Source organism: Sus scrofa, chromosome 14, assembly GCF_054392235.1.
Source record: "Sus scrofa isolate SSC_HxYL_T2T_F1_AM1 chromosome 14, Sscrofa_HxYL_maternal_Yorkshire_Landrace_v2.0, whole genome shotgun sequence".
NCBI lineage: Eukaryota > Metazoa > Chordata > Mammalia > Artiodactyla > Suidae > Sus > Sus scrofa.
The window spans coordinates 33,784,425-33,801,665 of record NC_139396.1 but is presented as its reverse complement, the minus strand read 5'-3'; the positions used below and the strand labels follow the sequence as shown (position 1 = coordinate 33,801,665).

Genomic DNA, 17,241 nt, shown 5'->3' with positions numbered 1-17,241 from the left:
ATTTGGCAAGAATAACTTTTGAGTTCTGACCTGACCATGATAAGGTTCCCATTTCTGTTCATTTCTGCCCAAAGCCACTCAGTACAGAACACCCAAGAGATTAACACCGAACCTGAAAGGGGGGAAAAATAAAGGAGAATAGAGTGTCCTGGTGGCTCAGTGGGCTGAGGATCTGGCATTGTCACTGCTGTGGCTGGGGTCACTGCTGTGGCGCAGGTTCAATCCCCAGCCTGGGAACTTTTGCATGCCATGGGCATGGCAGAAAAGAAGAAGAAAACTTAAGTGTTTATCTCTTTGGTCTATTTTGTAATGTATCATCTCTGCCTTTTAATGAGTGAGGCCTGGGTGCCTGGTGATATGTCAGTGGACTGAAACTCTCAGAGGTGTGACAGGTACAGACTATAGGATTGCTTGCTTCATCGTCTTCTGTTTTACTTTAAACTTCCTGGTTCTCTTTAAAATAGTTTCTTCTAAGTGAAGAACAATATTTCTGTTGCGTTTTTTCCTGCAAACTTACCTGACATGACTGCACTTCTGAAAGCTTGTTGCACGTTCTCACCATCATCTTTCTTTTCTAGGAACTTTTTGGTGCAGTCCAAGTGACTCCTCTAAGCTCTGGATATGCCCTTGGAAGCTCCAACTGGATTATCCAATCCCATTATGAGAAAGTATCTTACGTCTCTGGATCCTCCTTGCTTACCACACACCCCCAGGTAATTCTAAATTCTCTTTTAACAGCGCAGCTTTTTGATTATTTAAGCCAAATTCAGAATGTACCCAGAATAGCATCAGCTGTTTTTAAATCTTCCTACTTTCAGTTTCTACAAACACGTGTTTTTGGTTTTTTTTTTTTTTTTTTTTTTTATTGTGGTAAGAACACTTAACATGAAATCTACCCTCATAATAAATGTTTAACTGTACAATACATTATTGTTGAGTATAAGTACACCATTGTGTAGCACACTCTAGAGCTCATTCATCTTGCTTATCTGAAACTTTCTGTCCTGCTCTTTATCATAGTTAGATTATTCATGTCCCAGCATTTAGGAACATAGTTCCTCTATAAGATCCTGCTGCCTTTAGGTCACCTCTAAGATTCAGAGATTTACTAACACATCCAGTAACCGTAGTCCAATATGTGTAACAGAGATATTCACTCATTTACTTGGCAAATCTTAATTACTTAGTATTTACTAAAGGCTTGTTATGCGCCAGGCACTCACCTAGGTATTAGAGACTCAGTGGTGACCAATAGACAAAGTCCTTTCTCATGGATCTATGTTCATTTGATGTGTGAAGGAAGGATGGCATGCTGAAAATAAATGAGCAGAGTAATTCCAGATTGTGACACAAGTACTGAAAACAACAAAGAGTTATATATAGAAAGATGGAGACTAGTTTAAAATGGATGATCAGAAAAAGCTTTTAGGAAAATTCTCATTGGCACTGAGACCTGGAGAAATAAGGCATGTAAAGCTGTGTGGACAAAGCATTACAGAGGCTTTACATGGCATTACAGAGCACTACAGTACAGGTGAAGGGCTCCTAATGCCAGAACAAGCTGGCCATGTCTGCAGAGCAGAGAAGACTGTTGGGACTGCAGCAGACTGAGTATGATCAGAAGATGTCCAAGAGGTCAGCAGAGACCAGGCCATGTAGGACTTTGTGGGCCATGGTGAGAAATTTGGATTTTATTGGAATGCGTGGACTGAAGCTTTTGGAAGGTTTTTAGTTAGCCATTCATTAACAGTTATATTGGCAAGAAACTAAGTGCATAAATATTATTATAAATGTTATTTATTCCATGTTAGGTATTTGTAAAGAATTTATTGTTCATTTCATCAATCTTGCTTCTTTCCATGTTTGTAAAGGAGGGCAAAGGAGTTTAGATGGTTGGATATATAGATAGATAGGTAAACTTGGAGAAGTCCATATCTTATCTTCATACTGGAAAAAGAATAACTCCTGTAAGTCTAAGATAGTAGGAATCCTCTGAGCTGCCACTCTGCATTGTTTTCATATCTTTTTTATAATCAAATTTCATCTCAAGGTCTAGAAGGGACAAGTAGCTATTTTTTCCTATTGCTAGCAGAATTCTGGGCTTTTCCCGCTTACTGAAATCAAAAGCCCATCAATGTCACCTTAATTTGCTTCATTGAATCAAAATTTCTAATTGCCACTTCTATCATTCCTGATATATTCTTCCATAAAAGACAGAAAGATTACTTGGCTGCCAACTCTTCCGATTTGTCCTGCTTAGATCAAAGCCTTTACAGTACTATTGCTGTAATTTCCAGTAAATTATACTTACAAAGTCCATAAATTTAAAGGGAAAATAAGGTCTTGAAAGTATGAGCAACGTACCTAAGTAATTAATTTTAATTTCTAGCTGGCAACCACTATTGTATGTAAAAAAGAAAATAAATTAGATTTTCTTCTACCCAGATAATTGGATTCTGTATTGAATTAGCAAGTATAAGAAAGGTTTGGTTTGGGGGGAAAAAAAAAAAAACTTGATAGTGTACTTCAGAGATCAGTAAACTCTGGCCCTTGGACCAAATTTGGTCCTCCATCTGTTTTTATAAATAATGTTATGTTGGAATACAGCCACACCCATTTGTTTTCTGGGTTGTTTACTGCTGCTCACACCCTATCAGCAGTTATACTTTAAACTTAGCCTTTATAGAAAAGGGCCAACTACCAGTCCACTTGAGTTATGGAATCCTCATGAGCTAGGGAAAATGTGGCAGGCTGCTATACTGATCTAAGAAGCATATGGGAATGAGGCTTTGGATTAAGCCTGAAACAGTAAAAAAGGAAAGATTAGTTAAAGAAAACCTTGACACATCTTTAATTCACAAACACTTACTAAATGCCCACTGTCTTCAGAGAAGGAAAAATATAAGTCAAAGATTTCGTGTCTGGATGACATTGAGATTGGTGATGATGACACTAAATCAGTAGACGAGGAGTTGGCAAAGAGGTCGTTAGTTCCAGAGAGGGGTAGTAGGTGTGATGAGTAGGAATATGAGAGAAAATTGAACAGATAAAAATGCAGAGCTGGAACATGGATGTGAAGGTAAACCTGCAGACAAATTGGAGAGTCATCAGATTTTTTAAAATATGTGAAATAAAAATATATAAATAAAGATCTGGGGACTAAAGACTGAGCTGTGAAACAGTGGCAGGAAAAAAAATAGTCTTGATTAAGAATGTTTGGATAATTAAAGGAGAATCGCAATAAAAAAAAAAGTACAGCATCCCAAATGGAAAGGGAAGAGCACTGGCTTTTGCTGGGCACAGAATCTCAGTATTTCTTAATCTAATACTCAACAACTGTGCTAATTCTCATATTAATTCTAATACTTATCATGGATGATAGTATCTGCAAAGAAGCAACAATTGTATCACTTCTCTTAGGATCCTTTTACCATTTCTTTTTCCCTTCCTATAACTAAGCTCCTTAGGACCATGTTAAACAGAAGTGATAATGGTGGCATCATTCTTATAGCCAACTTTAAAAGGAATGCTTTTGTAGGCTTGTCATTAAATATGCTACATACTGCATGTTTTTATTACTTTAAGGTGTTTCTTCTCTGATCCTAATTTTCTGATTTTTAAAAATCAGAAATGTTGTACTTTATCAAAAACTTTTTCTGATTCTTTGAGATAATCACATGGTTTCTTTCCTTTACACTATAAATGTAGTGAATTATATTATTAGCTTTTGTCACATTTAACCTTCTTTGCATTCCTGGGATAAATTTTATTTGATCATAATTTATTCTTTTGAAAAATACCTTCTTGGAATCATTTGGTCAGTATTTTATTGAAGTTTATAATCTGTGTTCATAAGTGAAAAATGGACTCAAACATTATTTTCTTGTATTACCTTCATTTTCTGGGAATCAAGGTATATTAGTCTCATAAGATGACTTAGGCGCCTTTCCCTCTTTTTCTAATACCAGAAATTTATAAGATAAGGATTATCTTTTCTTGAACGTCAAATTCCCCATAAAATTGTCTCATTATTTTTACTGTTTTAATTGTTTTCATAGTTATTGAACTACATTTTCTGGGTCAAAATTGTGCCAACTTGGGCAGAACTTTGTCCATTTTTGCCTAAGTTTTCTTTTTTTTTTTTTTTTTCCGCTGTACAGCATGGGGACCAAGTTACACTTACACGTATACATTTTTTTTCCACCCTTTGTTCTGTAAGTATTTAGACATAGTTCTCAATGCTACTCAACAGGATCTCATTGTAAATCCATTCCAAGTTGCATCCGATAACCCCAAGCTTTCGATCCCTCCCACTCTCCCCCCACCCCACGGGCAGCCACAAGTCTATTCTCCAAGTCCATGTTTTTCTTTTCTGTGGAAATGTTCATTTGTGCTGTATATTAGATTCCAGTTATAAGTGATATCACATGGTATTTGTCTTTGTCTTTCTGACTCATTTCACTCAGTATGAGAGTCTCTAGTTCTATCCATATTGCTGTAAATGTATTTTTGCCTAAGTTTTCGAAATTATACACATGGAATTGTATGTGTACAATTTATTTATTTTTAAACTTTTTTGTATAATTCTATTTTCATTCTAAAATTTTTTTTTCATTGTGTCCCCCCCTCCCCCCCATCAGACTTAGCAGAGGTTTGCCTACATCACTAATTTTCTTCAAAGAAAAAGGTTTTACTTTCAGTGGGTTTTATTGTATTTCTATATTCTTTATTATTTCCTTCCTCGGATTTACCCTGCTGCTATTCTTTTAATACTTAACTCATGTGTTTCAGTCTTTCTTTGCTTTCTGTTACGTATATTTAAAGCTGTCAGTTTCACTCAGTATCATTTAACCTTTCTTAAATTTTTGATATGAAGTGCTTTGTCATTCATATCTAAGTATATCATAATTTCCTTCTCAATGCTCATAGTTTAAATAAGCAATGGTTATTTTATAGTGTACTTTTGTTTGTCTCTAGTCCATCCAGTGTGATTAGGCTGTGGGTGAGACGAGACTGTTGTCAAGTCATATTTATGTTTCAGGGTTCTGTTCTTTCTTTCTTTTTTTTTTTTTTTTTGCATTATAACAAGAGTATACTGATTCATTGAAATTTTTTTAGGCTTTTTTGAAACACAATTTTTTCTGGTAAATGTTTTACGTATGTTGGGAAAGACTGTGTTCACTGCTAGATGAAAACTTTTTCTATATGTATTTATTCATTAGAGTCTTATTGTGTTTTAAGTCTTTTATCTTTGCTTAGCTACCAGATTCTGAAGAAGATGTTTCATTCGTTGATGTATCTATTTCTCCCTATAGTTTCACCAGTTATTGCACCATGTCATTAGTGTCTAGCAATTTAGTTCCAGGCTGTTTAAAATATTCATAGCGTGGTGACTATAACACCTATTTAGACAACAGTGAACTTTATTCATTTTTTTTCAGCCTTATTTCCCATAAACCTCATAATGCTAGATTTACTCTTCTTTCTCCAGTACTTGAAGAATGTTCACCATGAGGGCCTTAAAATTGTAAACCCTACAAGGCCTTGAACAACTAAGGACATCTTTAATTTTTCCTCACATTTAAATGATATCTTGGGTAGTTATAAAATTAAAGGAAAAGAACTTTGAACCAATAAAGCTTTGAAAGTACTGCTTCGTTTTCCGCTTGTATCCTTTTTGCGGTAAAGGACTGCAAAGCCCTTCAGATTTGTGTTCATCTGTGAAATCTGCTTTTAGAATTTTCCTTTAATCCTCAGTGTTCTTGAGTTTTACATTTAAGATGTATCTTAAATGTGTTTTACATTTAAGATGTATCTTAAATGTGTATTTTTTCCTGCCTACTTTCCTATATATTTTTCCTCTAAGATCTTCTAATTTTCTATAACACAGAAAAACTCCTAATCATTTTTAAAATTGTTTATTCCTTCTTGTTGGTTTTTCTTCTCCTTATGCAGTTTCTAGTATGTACATACTGACACTTCTCCATTTTCCAGATCTCTTTTCCTTTATATTTCCCATCTCTTCCTTGAAGCCTCCTGCTTCAGCTCATGAGTTCAGTCTTTAGCTATATCCATACTCCTCTTCAACCCATGTATTGAATTCCTTATTTCAACAGCTGTATTCCCATACACAGTATTTCCAATGGCTTCTCTTTACATTTATTTTTATTTTGTGTGTGAATTTTTTTAAAACGCATATTCTACTCTTCCATCTGGTTTATTTTTCATGTAGGGTGGGTTTTAGCTTATCGTGTTTAGTAGGTGTTGCATTCCTCAGTGGTCTCGTTTAGTTCTGTCAGCTCTTACTTCTTGCTCCTAGGGGAATCCTCTGTACCTCAGCCCCAAAAACTGCTTTTTTCCCAGAATTCGTCTCCTTGATTTGTTACCACATAGCCTTGCGATGTGAGCGAACAAGCAAGGGCTTGTAGGACTGCCTTCGCCTTCTGTGCATGCTCCTCCCACTGTTCAGGTATCATGGTATGTGGTGTGTCGGCGCAGGCCACAATCTGCCAGTGTACCATGGAGGAGAGAAGAGGGGACAGAGAGTTCTCTTCCCAGTCTCTACTTCTCCCACATTGCCCAGCCCTCTTTGGCTTTGGTCTGCCATTCCAGAACCCATGGTTTTCCGGGGTATTTATTTTAGTTTCCCAGTTTCTCAGAATTCATCGTTTGCCGTTATTTCTATGTTATCCCTCTGTTTAGATTCTGGAAGAGACCCAGCAGCTTGTGTTCACTATGTCTTTGTCAGGAATTTTGTTTTAAAATAATATTATTTCCGTATATTTCTGTTAGAACGTTATATTTACTGTCTTAATTTTGGAAAATACAAAAATCTCAAAGAAAAAAAAAATTATAGGTATCCTAATATTAACGGAGAACTTACAGCCTGCTTTTCTTCTTTCTGATTTAATGATCTTTCCTTAGGTGATTAGGTCTATTACATGGTATTTGATATCTACCTAGTATTCCATCACATGGATATACAATAAAGTATTTAACTGTTTTATCACTCTCAGACATTTAAATTTTTTTTTAACTTTTTTTTTCCCCTGAAAAACATCTGCTCCAAATAGATGGGCAGTCTGTGCAGAAAGAGGGCATTGGACACAGTTCAAAGACAATATCCAAGTTCTCTGGTGGCTTAGTTAAGGATTTGGTATTGCTGTCACTGCTGTGGCTCGGGTTCAGTCCCTGACCCAGGGAGCTTCCAAATGCAGCAGGTATAGCCAAAAAAAAAAAAGTACCATTAATAGTACAATCAGTAACCATTAGAAGGATCCCATAAATGCATCAGCCATAACTAGTGAACATTTTTCGTTATTAGAGCCAAAGCCTTTTTGGCCTTGGAAATGAAATTAATGGATTTGCTTGTGAATTGTGAACATATGTTTGAACAATGATCTGCCTATTATGATGGTTTGAAAAGGCAACTTCACACTCACTATTTCACTAGTGTCCTGGCTATTCTGTCTGACTTCAGAGGTAGGACTTGAGTTTTAGATGTGAAAATCACCAACATAAATGGGCAAAAGTTGCATACACCTGGACATAGAGAGCTTCAGAATTTTGGGGTAGTTTGAGAAACTGAGCTAGTACAGGACACCGATACCCATGCAAGCTAACATTTGAAGTGTTGGAGAATTGAAGTTTGCGGTAGATTTTTGTTGGTGGTGTTACTTTTGGTAGTGTTTTGGGGTTTGGGTTTTTTTGGGTTATGTTTGATCTTTTCCCATCCTTCTCCTGACCATGAACGGGACCTGGAAAGGTGTCCATCCCACTCCCTCAGCCCTCCTGGCCTTGAGGACTCTCTCATACCTCCTGGCCCAGAACCCATTTGGGAGATCAAGCTCAGCCAGTCACCAGGCAGTTTCCTTCTCATCTAACCCTTAGCCTTGAAGCTAAGACAGGTGGTTCTCTGGTTTGCCACATGGACAGTGGCTGTCAGGAAGAATGAGAGGAGAGATATTTTGAAAGCAGGGGCTTCGTATGGGAATTTCTGCCTTAGAGCAGTAGTTCTTAACATTTTGTGGACCATGGATCCAGAAGCCTGGTGTTAAGAATCTGAAAGGAACTACTTTAAAAAAAATAAAATGTACACCTACACAAGATTTGACATTTTCTGGAGACTGAGTTTATAGGACCCTCAGAAGCCCATTGTTATTTATCAGGTTAAGACTTAGAACTTGGAAAAAGTTGGGGGGGGGGTTGTAAGAAAGTTTTAAAATTTTTCAATTAATTGAGAATTTCCAGACCTGGCCTCATGGGGATCTTATATTCAATCTGGTTCAGTCCTTGGGAATTTTCTGGGAATGTCTGTATTCCCCTGTCATAGAACTTGGGTATTAAAACCACATAGTCACCCCCATGCACAGGGCAGAGCTGAGGATGGAAGTCAACACAAAGACATTTTCCTGCGTCCACAAAACTTAGACTTCAGTGGAGCTATTTGAGACTTCACTCTGCTCCCCTGGTCACCTGGCCCCCGTGGAAGACCTGGGCTTCAATTCTCCACTCTCTTCTGTAGCATCACAGTCCGCTGCATGAGAGCCAGGCCTGGCCTAAGTATTGACCCTTCACTTCTCTGGGCCTCAGTTCTTCTGTGGAGACCAGATGTCTGACACTCTCCAGCATCACACCTCTGTACCAGCTGTCTGGATTATGGCCAAGAATTGCCCATTCTTCCTGGGTAAAGGACACAGCCATGCCCCCGAAATGTCATTTAAGAGAAACCTCTGGGGAGTGTCCATTGTGGCACAAAGGAAATGAATCTGATTAGTATCCATGAGGATGCGGTTTCAATCCCTGGCCTTGCTCAGTGGTTCGGGGATCTGGCGTTACCATGAGCTATGGCGTAGGTTGCAGACTTGGCTCAGATCCTGCGCTGCTGTGGCTGTGGTGTAGGCTGGCAGCTGCAGCTCTGATTTGACCTCTAGCCTGGGAATGCAGGTGTGGCCCTGAAAAGCAAAAAAGAAAGACAGACATCTGGGGCAAACCACAGCATACAGCTCCCTCCTCAGCTTTTTCCTCTTCATGGACGCAACTCCAAGTTGTCCTAAAGCGTCAGCCTCCTCAAGTCGGTCCTGAGGAAACAAAGCTCTAGGACCACTGAGGATTCTGCACCACTAGTAAAAGTTAAGCCTATATTAGCGGTGAGGAAGCTGAGCTACAAATGGTCCGTGATTGGTTTGGGGAATTGGGCTCAGTAAACAGATCCATGGAGCAAGGAGGCAGAGACTGGACAACTTGCTGGGCTCCTATCTGTTTCCCTCCACATTCGTTTTGTTTTTTATCTGGTGGAGAGCTTCTCTCTGCAGAGTATTTCCTTCTCTCAGAAATAATATATGACTTTTGTGCATTCGTTTGTTTATTCATTCCCCCCTTCTCTCATCTAGTCTGGGATTTTCTAAGCACATGCTTTGGGCAGTGAAATGTGCTGGGCTGGAGGGGAACATAATGGAAGGTGTTAAATCTACACAGGTCATCATAGAGGAGGAAGGTGGCTGCACACAGGACTCTTCTCCAGGGTGCAGTAAGGATCCTACCAGACTAGCAGTTCCCTCAAGTGCTGGGTGCGGGAGGGGGTGTATCCCTTCCCACTGGGGAATAGGAGACCTCTTAGAAGAGGGGGCTTTTAATTGGTTTTAGAAGGCTGGGTATGGTGTGCTTTGTGATGCCATAAATATTTCTTCCTTTCTCTCATCAAAGAAATACAGGTCGTTGGGTCATTAACTTTTTCACTAATTCTTTCTTTTCCGCCTTTAAGCAAATTGGAGAGGTTTCAAAATGACAAAAGGCCTTCAGATGACTGTCTCCTCCCCTGACTACCATCGTCTCTCTCTTAACTGTGAGGAGAGTTCTCCCGTTCACCTTGTTCAGCCCTATCTGCAAACCTGGCTCCTTGTACCTCACAAATCTGGTTTCACATCTCTGGCTTAACTGTCATCAGCTTCTGGCTGAACTTACTTTTTCTGATTTCCATTGTCTCACAGCTGCACCTGACCACCATTCACAATTCTTATAGTATAGGCTTCTGGAGCAGTCCTTTTGTTTTCCTTTTCTTAACTCTGCTTTATCTTTTGGCATATTACAGGGCGAACACACCATAAACTTATCTTTCCCAGGCTCCCCAGTTTGTAGGTAGGAAGCTCTGCTTTGCACTTCATAATTCTCTTGTATTTGCTCCCCTCTTGTGTACCATACCTGCCCCCTCCAGCCTTGGCCCTAAACCTGTTCCTCTTTCCTCACTTGAAATGAACTTTTTTCTGTTAACTGTTCCATGAAGATACTAGCACATCTCCATGTGTATCACACGCCATTGTTTGATCTTTAAGCTCAGAAAAAACCATTTCACCATCCCCAGGACTACTGCCATGTGCCAATGCTGTGCTTATTACTGCCTCCTTGTTCTTTGAAATCACTGTATCCAAATTTCCCTTTGACTGCATTTCTGACTTCAGATTTTGAGGCATCTTAGAAGTCTTGCTTTCTCCCTTGTCCTGTGTATCCAGTCCATCCCCAAAAACCTGTTAACTGTTTTCTATCATGTTGTGTAGATCTGCTTCTTCCAGCTCCTCAGATGCCATGAAATTGTAATTTTTTTTTCCTTTACATCTGGGCTACCTTCAGAGTGTTCTCCCTCTATTTGGCCTCACCCCTCCTCAGCTCTTATCAATGGTTGTTGTTCCCACAACGCCCTTCTTCTGCTTCAGACCATTGACTCCTTGTTGCCCACCCTGTCATTTGTCAAGATTCCAACTCTATGGCCTTTTACCAATTTTATTTTCTCTCCTTTTACTAATTTCTTTTCTCAGCCTCAAAGTAGACTTTCCATTCCAGCCAGGCAAATTCCTTTGGCCCCTACAGGTTGCCTACCCCTGTCCTCCACTCTCCTGGCCCTCCTCCCGCTGTTGACATGCTCACCTCACCTTCCCGGCTTGTAGTACTTATTTCTCAGCATGGGATATGCTCACCTTGCTTACCAGGATGCACATTCTTTTCATCCATTCATTTATCCAGCAGTGTTTATGTACTATTTGCTGTGTGCCTGGCATTTTGCTTGGAAGTAAGGGTATAAAGTCCTTGCCCTCAGGAGCTTCATCATCCCACAAGGTGCACAGATGAGTAGACAGGCAGTTAGTGCTGGAGAGAGTCTTGGAGGCCATGGAGCACATGTAGGAGGGACATCTTGGGGGGTGAGGAGAGCACACAGCCATTCCAAAAGCCTGTATTAAGTCTTAAGTTCCTTGGCCAAAGGAAGAAAGAAAACTAGACCCAAAACTTCATCTGCCAAAAAGCTGTGTACAGGTGACTTCCCCTGCCTAGTACAGACTCATGCAGTCTGCACTACATTTTTTAATGGCTTTTGAAAAAATCCTCTTTTTTGATTATACGTACATGTTTTTTCTTTAACTCAGTTATAAGTCTCTAGGGCCTAGAGGCCAGGTCTCCTCTTTTTTCATGCTCTGTGCAAAGTGTCCAATAAAAATTAACTAGCGGAGGTGCAAAGCTGTGAGCACAGACTCCTTGGGCCTAGGGTTTTTCAAACTTGTCAACTTCGGAAGGCATTTTTATTGGATTCTTGAACACGATTACAGTTTTCTGGTTTTGTGTGTTTGAACAAAATGCTCCCACTCAGGTGCTAAGTGAGTGACCGTTGACACCAGTAATAGATACATGTGTCCCTTGGTGGTGAAATGGAGATGGGGGTGGTGTCAGCTTGGTTTGGAGAGTGTCACTAGAAGACCATAAAAGTCTACTTTTTTTTTTTTTTTTTTTTTTTGCAGTAGCCCTGGGAATCAGCAAGAAATGTCTCTGAGTTATAGGGCTGAAGCCATGAACATCTGGTCTGACCTGATCACGCAGTATCTCATGATGTCCAGCTTGGTCGTAGTCCTATTGTAGTGCTGCCCGTGTTTTTTATTATGGGCATTTAATTTTCAAAGAAAGGCAGTGGTAATGGTTGAGGTTCGGAGATGGTGTTGCTTTCAGGGCCGGAGTTGGCTGCCCACCATATCCTTATTTAAATCAGTAGTTCTTAATTAACCTTTTGGGAGTCATGGCCCCAAATGACGACCCAATGAAATCTGTGGCAAATTGTATATAGGCACAGAGAATCGTATGAACCATTTCAGGAGGCTCATGGACCCCTCGAGTCCCCTATCAGCCCTGCGACGCATTAGTGGCTTGTTCTAATAAGGTCCTTGTAAAGTTGTTGTCATTTTAAGCTAAATATGCTGTCCAAGAAAGCTCAGTCCCTTTGTCACCATTCCGGTTTCCTTCTGCTTGATGTGTGCACACAGGGACCATTCCCAGGCTCATTATACATCTGCTGCTCTAAACCTCTGCACTTGACTCCCCCTTCCTTCCTTCTGTGGAAACAATGAACATGTTTGTATTGGTTGCAGAAGTGCAAGTAGATGGGTCAGTTCTGCCTGAGCAGAGGAAAAGCTCTTCTGTACATGGTTATGTATCTGTGCAAAGAGGAATTAGAAGCTATTCAGTGAAATTGTCACAAAGTATTTTTCACGTATCCATGTTAAAGAAGTGTTTTTCAGGTTATAAAGCAGCTTATATAACCATAATCATGTTATTTTAAAAATAATGAAGCACATACATCCGTGTGTATATATAAAATGCTAAGGGAATGATACATCAGAAGGCATGTATACTCAGAAACGGCAGTGCAGATGGTAGATCTTTACTACGCTATTTGAAATTTTATTGGACAATCTGGGTGGGACAGAAAGAGCAGGGATAGGGCTTCTTCATAAATGATGTTTTTGGCTTTTTTCTTCTGATATTTTTACAAGTATATTAAATGAAACTGAGGAAAGGATGAATTACAAAATGAAAATATTTTGTGAGCTCTCCTGCGTCTCAGTGAATCAGCCTTCATTTTTTTCCCTTTCTTTTCCATTTATTAGATACTTTTAATTTTTTTATTTTTGTACAATTTTAAATGTTACTTTCCATTTACAGTTATTACAAAACATTGGCTGTCTTCCCCATGTTGTCTTCCCCACACAATACATCTTTGTGTGGACTTTGATTTTTGTTTCCAATTTGAATCCTGATTTATTTAGAAACAGTAATTAGTGGGTTTTTTTTTTTAATGCTCTGAAAACAAATTGAAATTAAATTCAAAAATTGAACATCCTGGGAGTTCCCATCGGTGGCTCAGTGGTTAACGAATCCGACTAGGAACCATGAGGTTGCGGGTTCGATCCCTGGCCTTGCTCAGTGGGTTAAGGATCCGGTGTTGCCGTGAGCTGTGGTGTAGGTCGCAGATGTGGCTCGGATCTGGCGTTGCTGTGGCTGTGGCATAGGCCAGCGGCTACAGCTCCAATTCGACCCCTAGCCTGGGAACCTCCGTATGCCACGGGAGCGGCCCTAGAAATGGCAAAAAGACCAAAAAAAAAAAAAAAAAAAATTGAACATCCTAAGGATCACATAATAGGGTGCCATAGGACTTCATAGGATACAGGAAAAGCAGTGTATATTAGTACGTGAGACGCTCAGAAATCACTGAAGGAAGATGAGTCAAGAAATAGGCCCCATTTTATAGGAAACCCAGCTCGAAGCTTGGCTGAGATCCCGTGATAGTAATGGAATTGGAAAGAGGCTTTACATTTCCAATTCCTGATCCTGTGTGCTTTGTGCTTCCTCTGCCACTGACTCTTAGGGAAAAGCACCCCCAGCTCTTTGAGTCCCAACTTACATTATTTTTTTTTAATTTTATTGAGGTATAATTGATTTACAATATTGTGTTAATTTTTGGTGTGCAGCCAAGTGACTCAGTTATATATATATATGTTTTTTCTTCCTTTTTTGGCCACCCTGCAGCCTGTGGAGTTCCCAGGCCAGGGATGACATCCAAGCCACATTCGTGACCTACACTGCAGTAGCAACACCGGATCCTTTAACCCACTGTGCTGAGCTAGGGATCAAAGCTGCATCCTGGTGCTGCAGAGACACCACCAATCCTGTTGCACCATAGTGGGAACTCCTCTTTTTTATATTCTTTTCCTTTATGATTGATCACAGGATATTGAATATAGTTCCCTGTGCTCTGCAGTAGGACCTTGTTGTTTATCCATCCTGTACACAATAGTTTGCCCAACTTTTGAATTTTCATAATGTATACTTATTTCATGTGCTTGGCAGAGGTGTTCTGAGAAGCAAATTACACTGTGTAGTTCTCAAGGCAAGATCCCCACACCAGCACCAGGAACATCTCTTGGGAGTTTGTTAGAAATGCAGAGTCTCAGGTCCACCTCAAACCTGAATCAGAAAGTCTGGGAGTGAGGCCCAGCCATTCTCCTCCAGGTGATGCTAGTGCACGCTCAGGTTTGAGGACCACTGTTGATATGTGTGGGTGAGCCTTTTGAAAAGAGCAAGGTGTTATAGAAATAAATAACACACTTATTTTTCATTGAGGCAAAATTTATATGTAGTGAAACCTAAGATCTCAAGTGTACAATTCTATGAATTTTCATATCATGTCATCACTATATCAGACAAGACGTAGAACTTTTTCATCACCCCATGAAGTTCCCTCCCACTGATCCTCGTCCCCCTTGGGCACTGTTCAATGATAGGCCTGTCATTAGAGGAAATAAGATGCCTTGATGATGAGATGAACATGGAAGGAGCAAGGATTGTATTCTCATTTTCCTTTATTCCTTGTAGATAATTTTCTTTTAAGTACTAAGTATAGTTCTCTGGTTTTTTCAGCCCATGGACCAAGCTTCTCTCAAAAATAGCGATGTTCTCATTCTGACCGGTCTTACCCAGATTCCCACCGCGAACCCAGACGGTATGGTGGGAGAGTTCTGCAGCAACCTGGGTATGTCCCCAACACAAATCTTAAATAGAAGGACGTGTTTTACATTTATTTTTTGGTGTCTTACTTCTATAGTAGCTTTTGTCCCTTTTCTTCATATTTATACCCTCTGAGGCCCCTCTTTTAAAGCCTTTTCCCCCATTTATTCCCATCTTTCTGCTCATCCTTCAAAGCCTACTGTTGTCAACAAAAGCAGTTCTTAAGCAGCTGTAAGCGATAGTACCTCCGCTCTAGGGGAAAGAAATTGTCATCTTAAATTTACATAGAAGGTACTATCCTTTGAAATTTCACTTGCCCATGCCAATAATCAGTCTTTTTTTGTTCTTTGCTTATTTTAAGCCAAAGGTAATTTATTCTTTTACCTTGGAAAAATTATTGGACTAGTCTCAAAAAGAATCTTTGGTTTGGATATTTATTTATAATCGGTCATAGACTCAGAAAACTTCAGGTCTAACAGGAACCTTACATCTAATCTCCTGTTTCTCAAAATAGGGTACACTAACCACCTGCCTCCAGATCAGGGAAGTCACTTATTAAAAATGCGAATTTGGGGTGTTCCCATCGTGGCTGATAGAAATAAACCCAACTATTAAGGATCCGGCCTTGCCGTGAGCTGTGGTGTAGGTTGCAGATGTAGTTTGGATCCCGAGTTGCTGTGGCTCTGCCATAGGCCGGTAGCTATAGCTCCAATTAGACCCCTAGCCTGAGAACCTCCATATGTCACAGGAGTGGCCCAAGAAAAGGCAAAAAGACAAAAAAAGAAAGAAAGAAAGAAACCCAACTAGTATCCATGAGGATGCGGTTCGATCCCTGGCCTCGCTCACTGGGTTAAAGGATCTGGCGTTACCGTGAGCTGTGGTACAGGTCACAGGCATGCTCAGATCTGCTGTGACTGTGGCTCTGGTGTAGGCCAGCAGCTGTTGCTCTAATTCAACCCCTAGCCTGGAAACTTCCATATGCCACACCTTTGGGGGCCCTGCCACAGACCTAGCAAGTCGTATCCTCCAGGGAGAGGAGAAGCCCAATAGAAAAGTTGCATTTTCAACACATTCTGGCAATTTTCATGCAATATAAAGCTTGAAAACCACTAATCTAGTTCGCTCTTCCCCTAAGTGATGGGAAACTGAGGAGGTGGTGGTACCTGACCTCGGACCCTAAGCTTGTGACAGGCAATACTAGAGCCAGGCCTCTTGGGCCCTGGTGGCTGAGCTGGTCTTTATCTTGGTTCCTGCTCTGGTCACAGCAGGTCAGCCAGTACTCAGGGCAAAGCATCCAGGATAATCTGGAGGTCAGATTTGGGAACAGAGGAGGCTCTAAGAAATCAGAGACTTCCTTCTGCACCCAGCAGCTGCTTGCTGCAATTCATGTTGGAAACTAAACCAAAAATGAACCTAGAAAGCCACATGTAGCTTCTAATAGTTTACCCATAAGTTACAGTTCCTCACTTGCTAACTTACTTGGCATATTTAGGGTGTAGAGGATTTTCTTATAAACAAGACATTAATGAAAGAAAATGGCACCAAAATGAATCAAAGAGAAAAACTTGGCCTATTTCCTTATAGGTCATTCAGCAATGGTCAGAGACTGAACAGAGACAAATCCAGCAGTTTTGAGCAGGAGCTAAAAAGAGAAGGAGCTTGGAGGGTCCATCCTGAAGCTCATCTGCCATTGGTAACCTTGAAAACCCAAGTCCTTAATTGCACACCCTGTTCCAGGGACCAAGACATTGATTAAAAACTCAGCGGATTATCAGTCAGCCTCTGGTCCTCCCACCCTGGTGCTGTTCTTCAGAAGATAAAAAGTTTTATACATATGAAATAAATTATAAGAACAGAGTTAGGAAAATGAGAGAAATAAAAATATTGTGGTTAAAGTTCCATTCTCCCTATATAAAACTGTTGTTTTGATAGTATTTTTCCCTCTCTGGCTTCAACTTTTCTAGCACTGACAGTCCGGAATGGAGGAAACGTGCTGGTCCCCTGCTACCCTTCTGGAGTGATCTACGACCTCCTGGAGTGCCTGTATCAGTACATTGACTCCGCCGGCCTCTCCAGCATCCCCTTCTACTTCATCTCCCCCGTGGCTAACAGTTCACTTGAGTTTTCCCAGATTTTCGCTGAGTGGTATGTCTTTGTTCTTCCTATGATTCAGTACATTAAAGCAGTGAGAATGGGAAAGAAAATGTTAATATTAATTAAAGAATAATTATATTTTTTCTCATATTACTATGAAACTTTTTTTTTTTTTTTTTTTTGGTCCTTTTGGGCCACACTCGCAGCATATGGAGGGTCCCAGGCTAGGGGTCTAATCGGAGCTGGAACCGTCGGCCTGCGCCACAGCCACAGCAACGCCAGATCCGAGCCACATCTGCAACCTACACCACAGCTCATGGCCATGCT

At 40.2% G+C, this 17,241-nt stretch overlaps 1 protein-coding gene across 7 annotated transcripts in view; it reads left to right on the top strand.

The window, feature by feature from the left end:
- INTS9 (integrator complex subunit 9) overlaps positions 1–17,241 on the top strand; it is a 115,631-nt gene that overhangs the window by 73,316 nt on the left and 25,074 nt on the right. For all 7 annotated transcript variants that reach the window (XM_084997784.1, XM_001928998.8, XM_084997786.1 and 4 more), the window contains 3 exons: positions 579–713; positions 14,734–14,845; positions 16,785–16,965. In XM_084997784.1, coding sequence (XP_084853910.1) covers positions 579–713; positions 14,734–14,845; positions 16,785–16,965 — 428 coding nt within the window. The remainder of the gene's footprint in view (positions 1–578; positions 714–14,733; positions 14,846–16,784; positions 16,966–17,241) is intronic.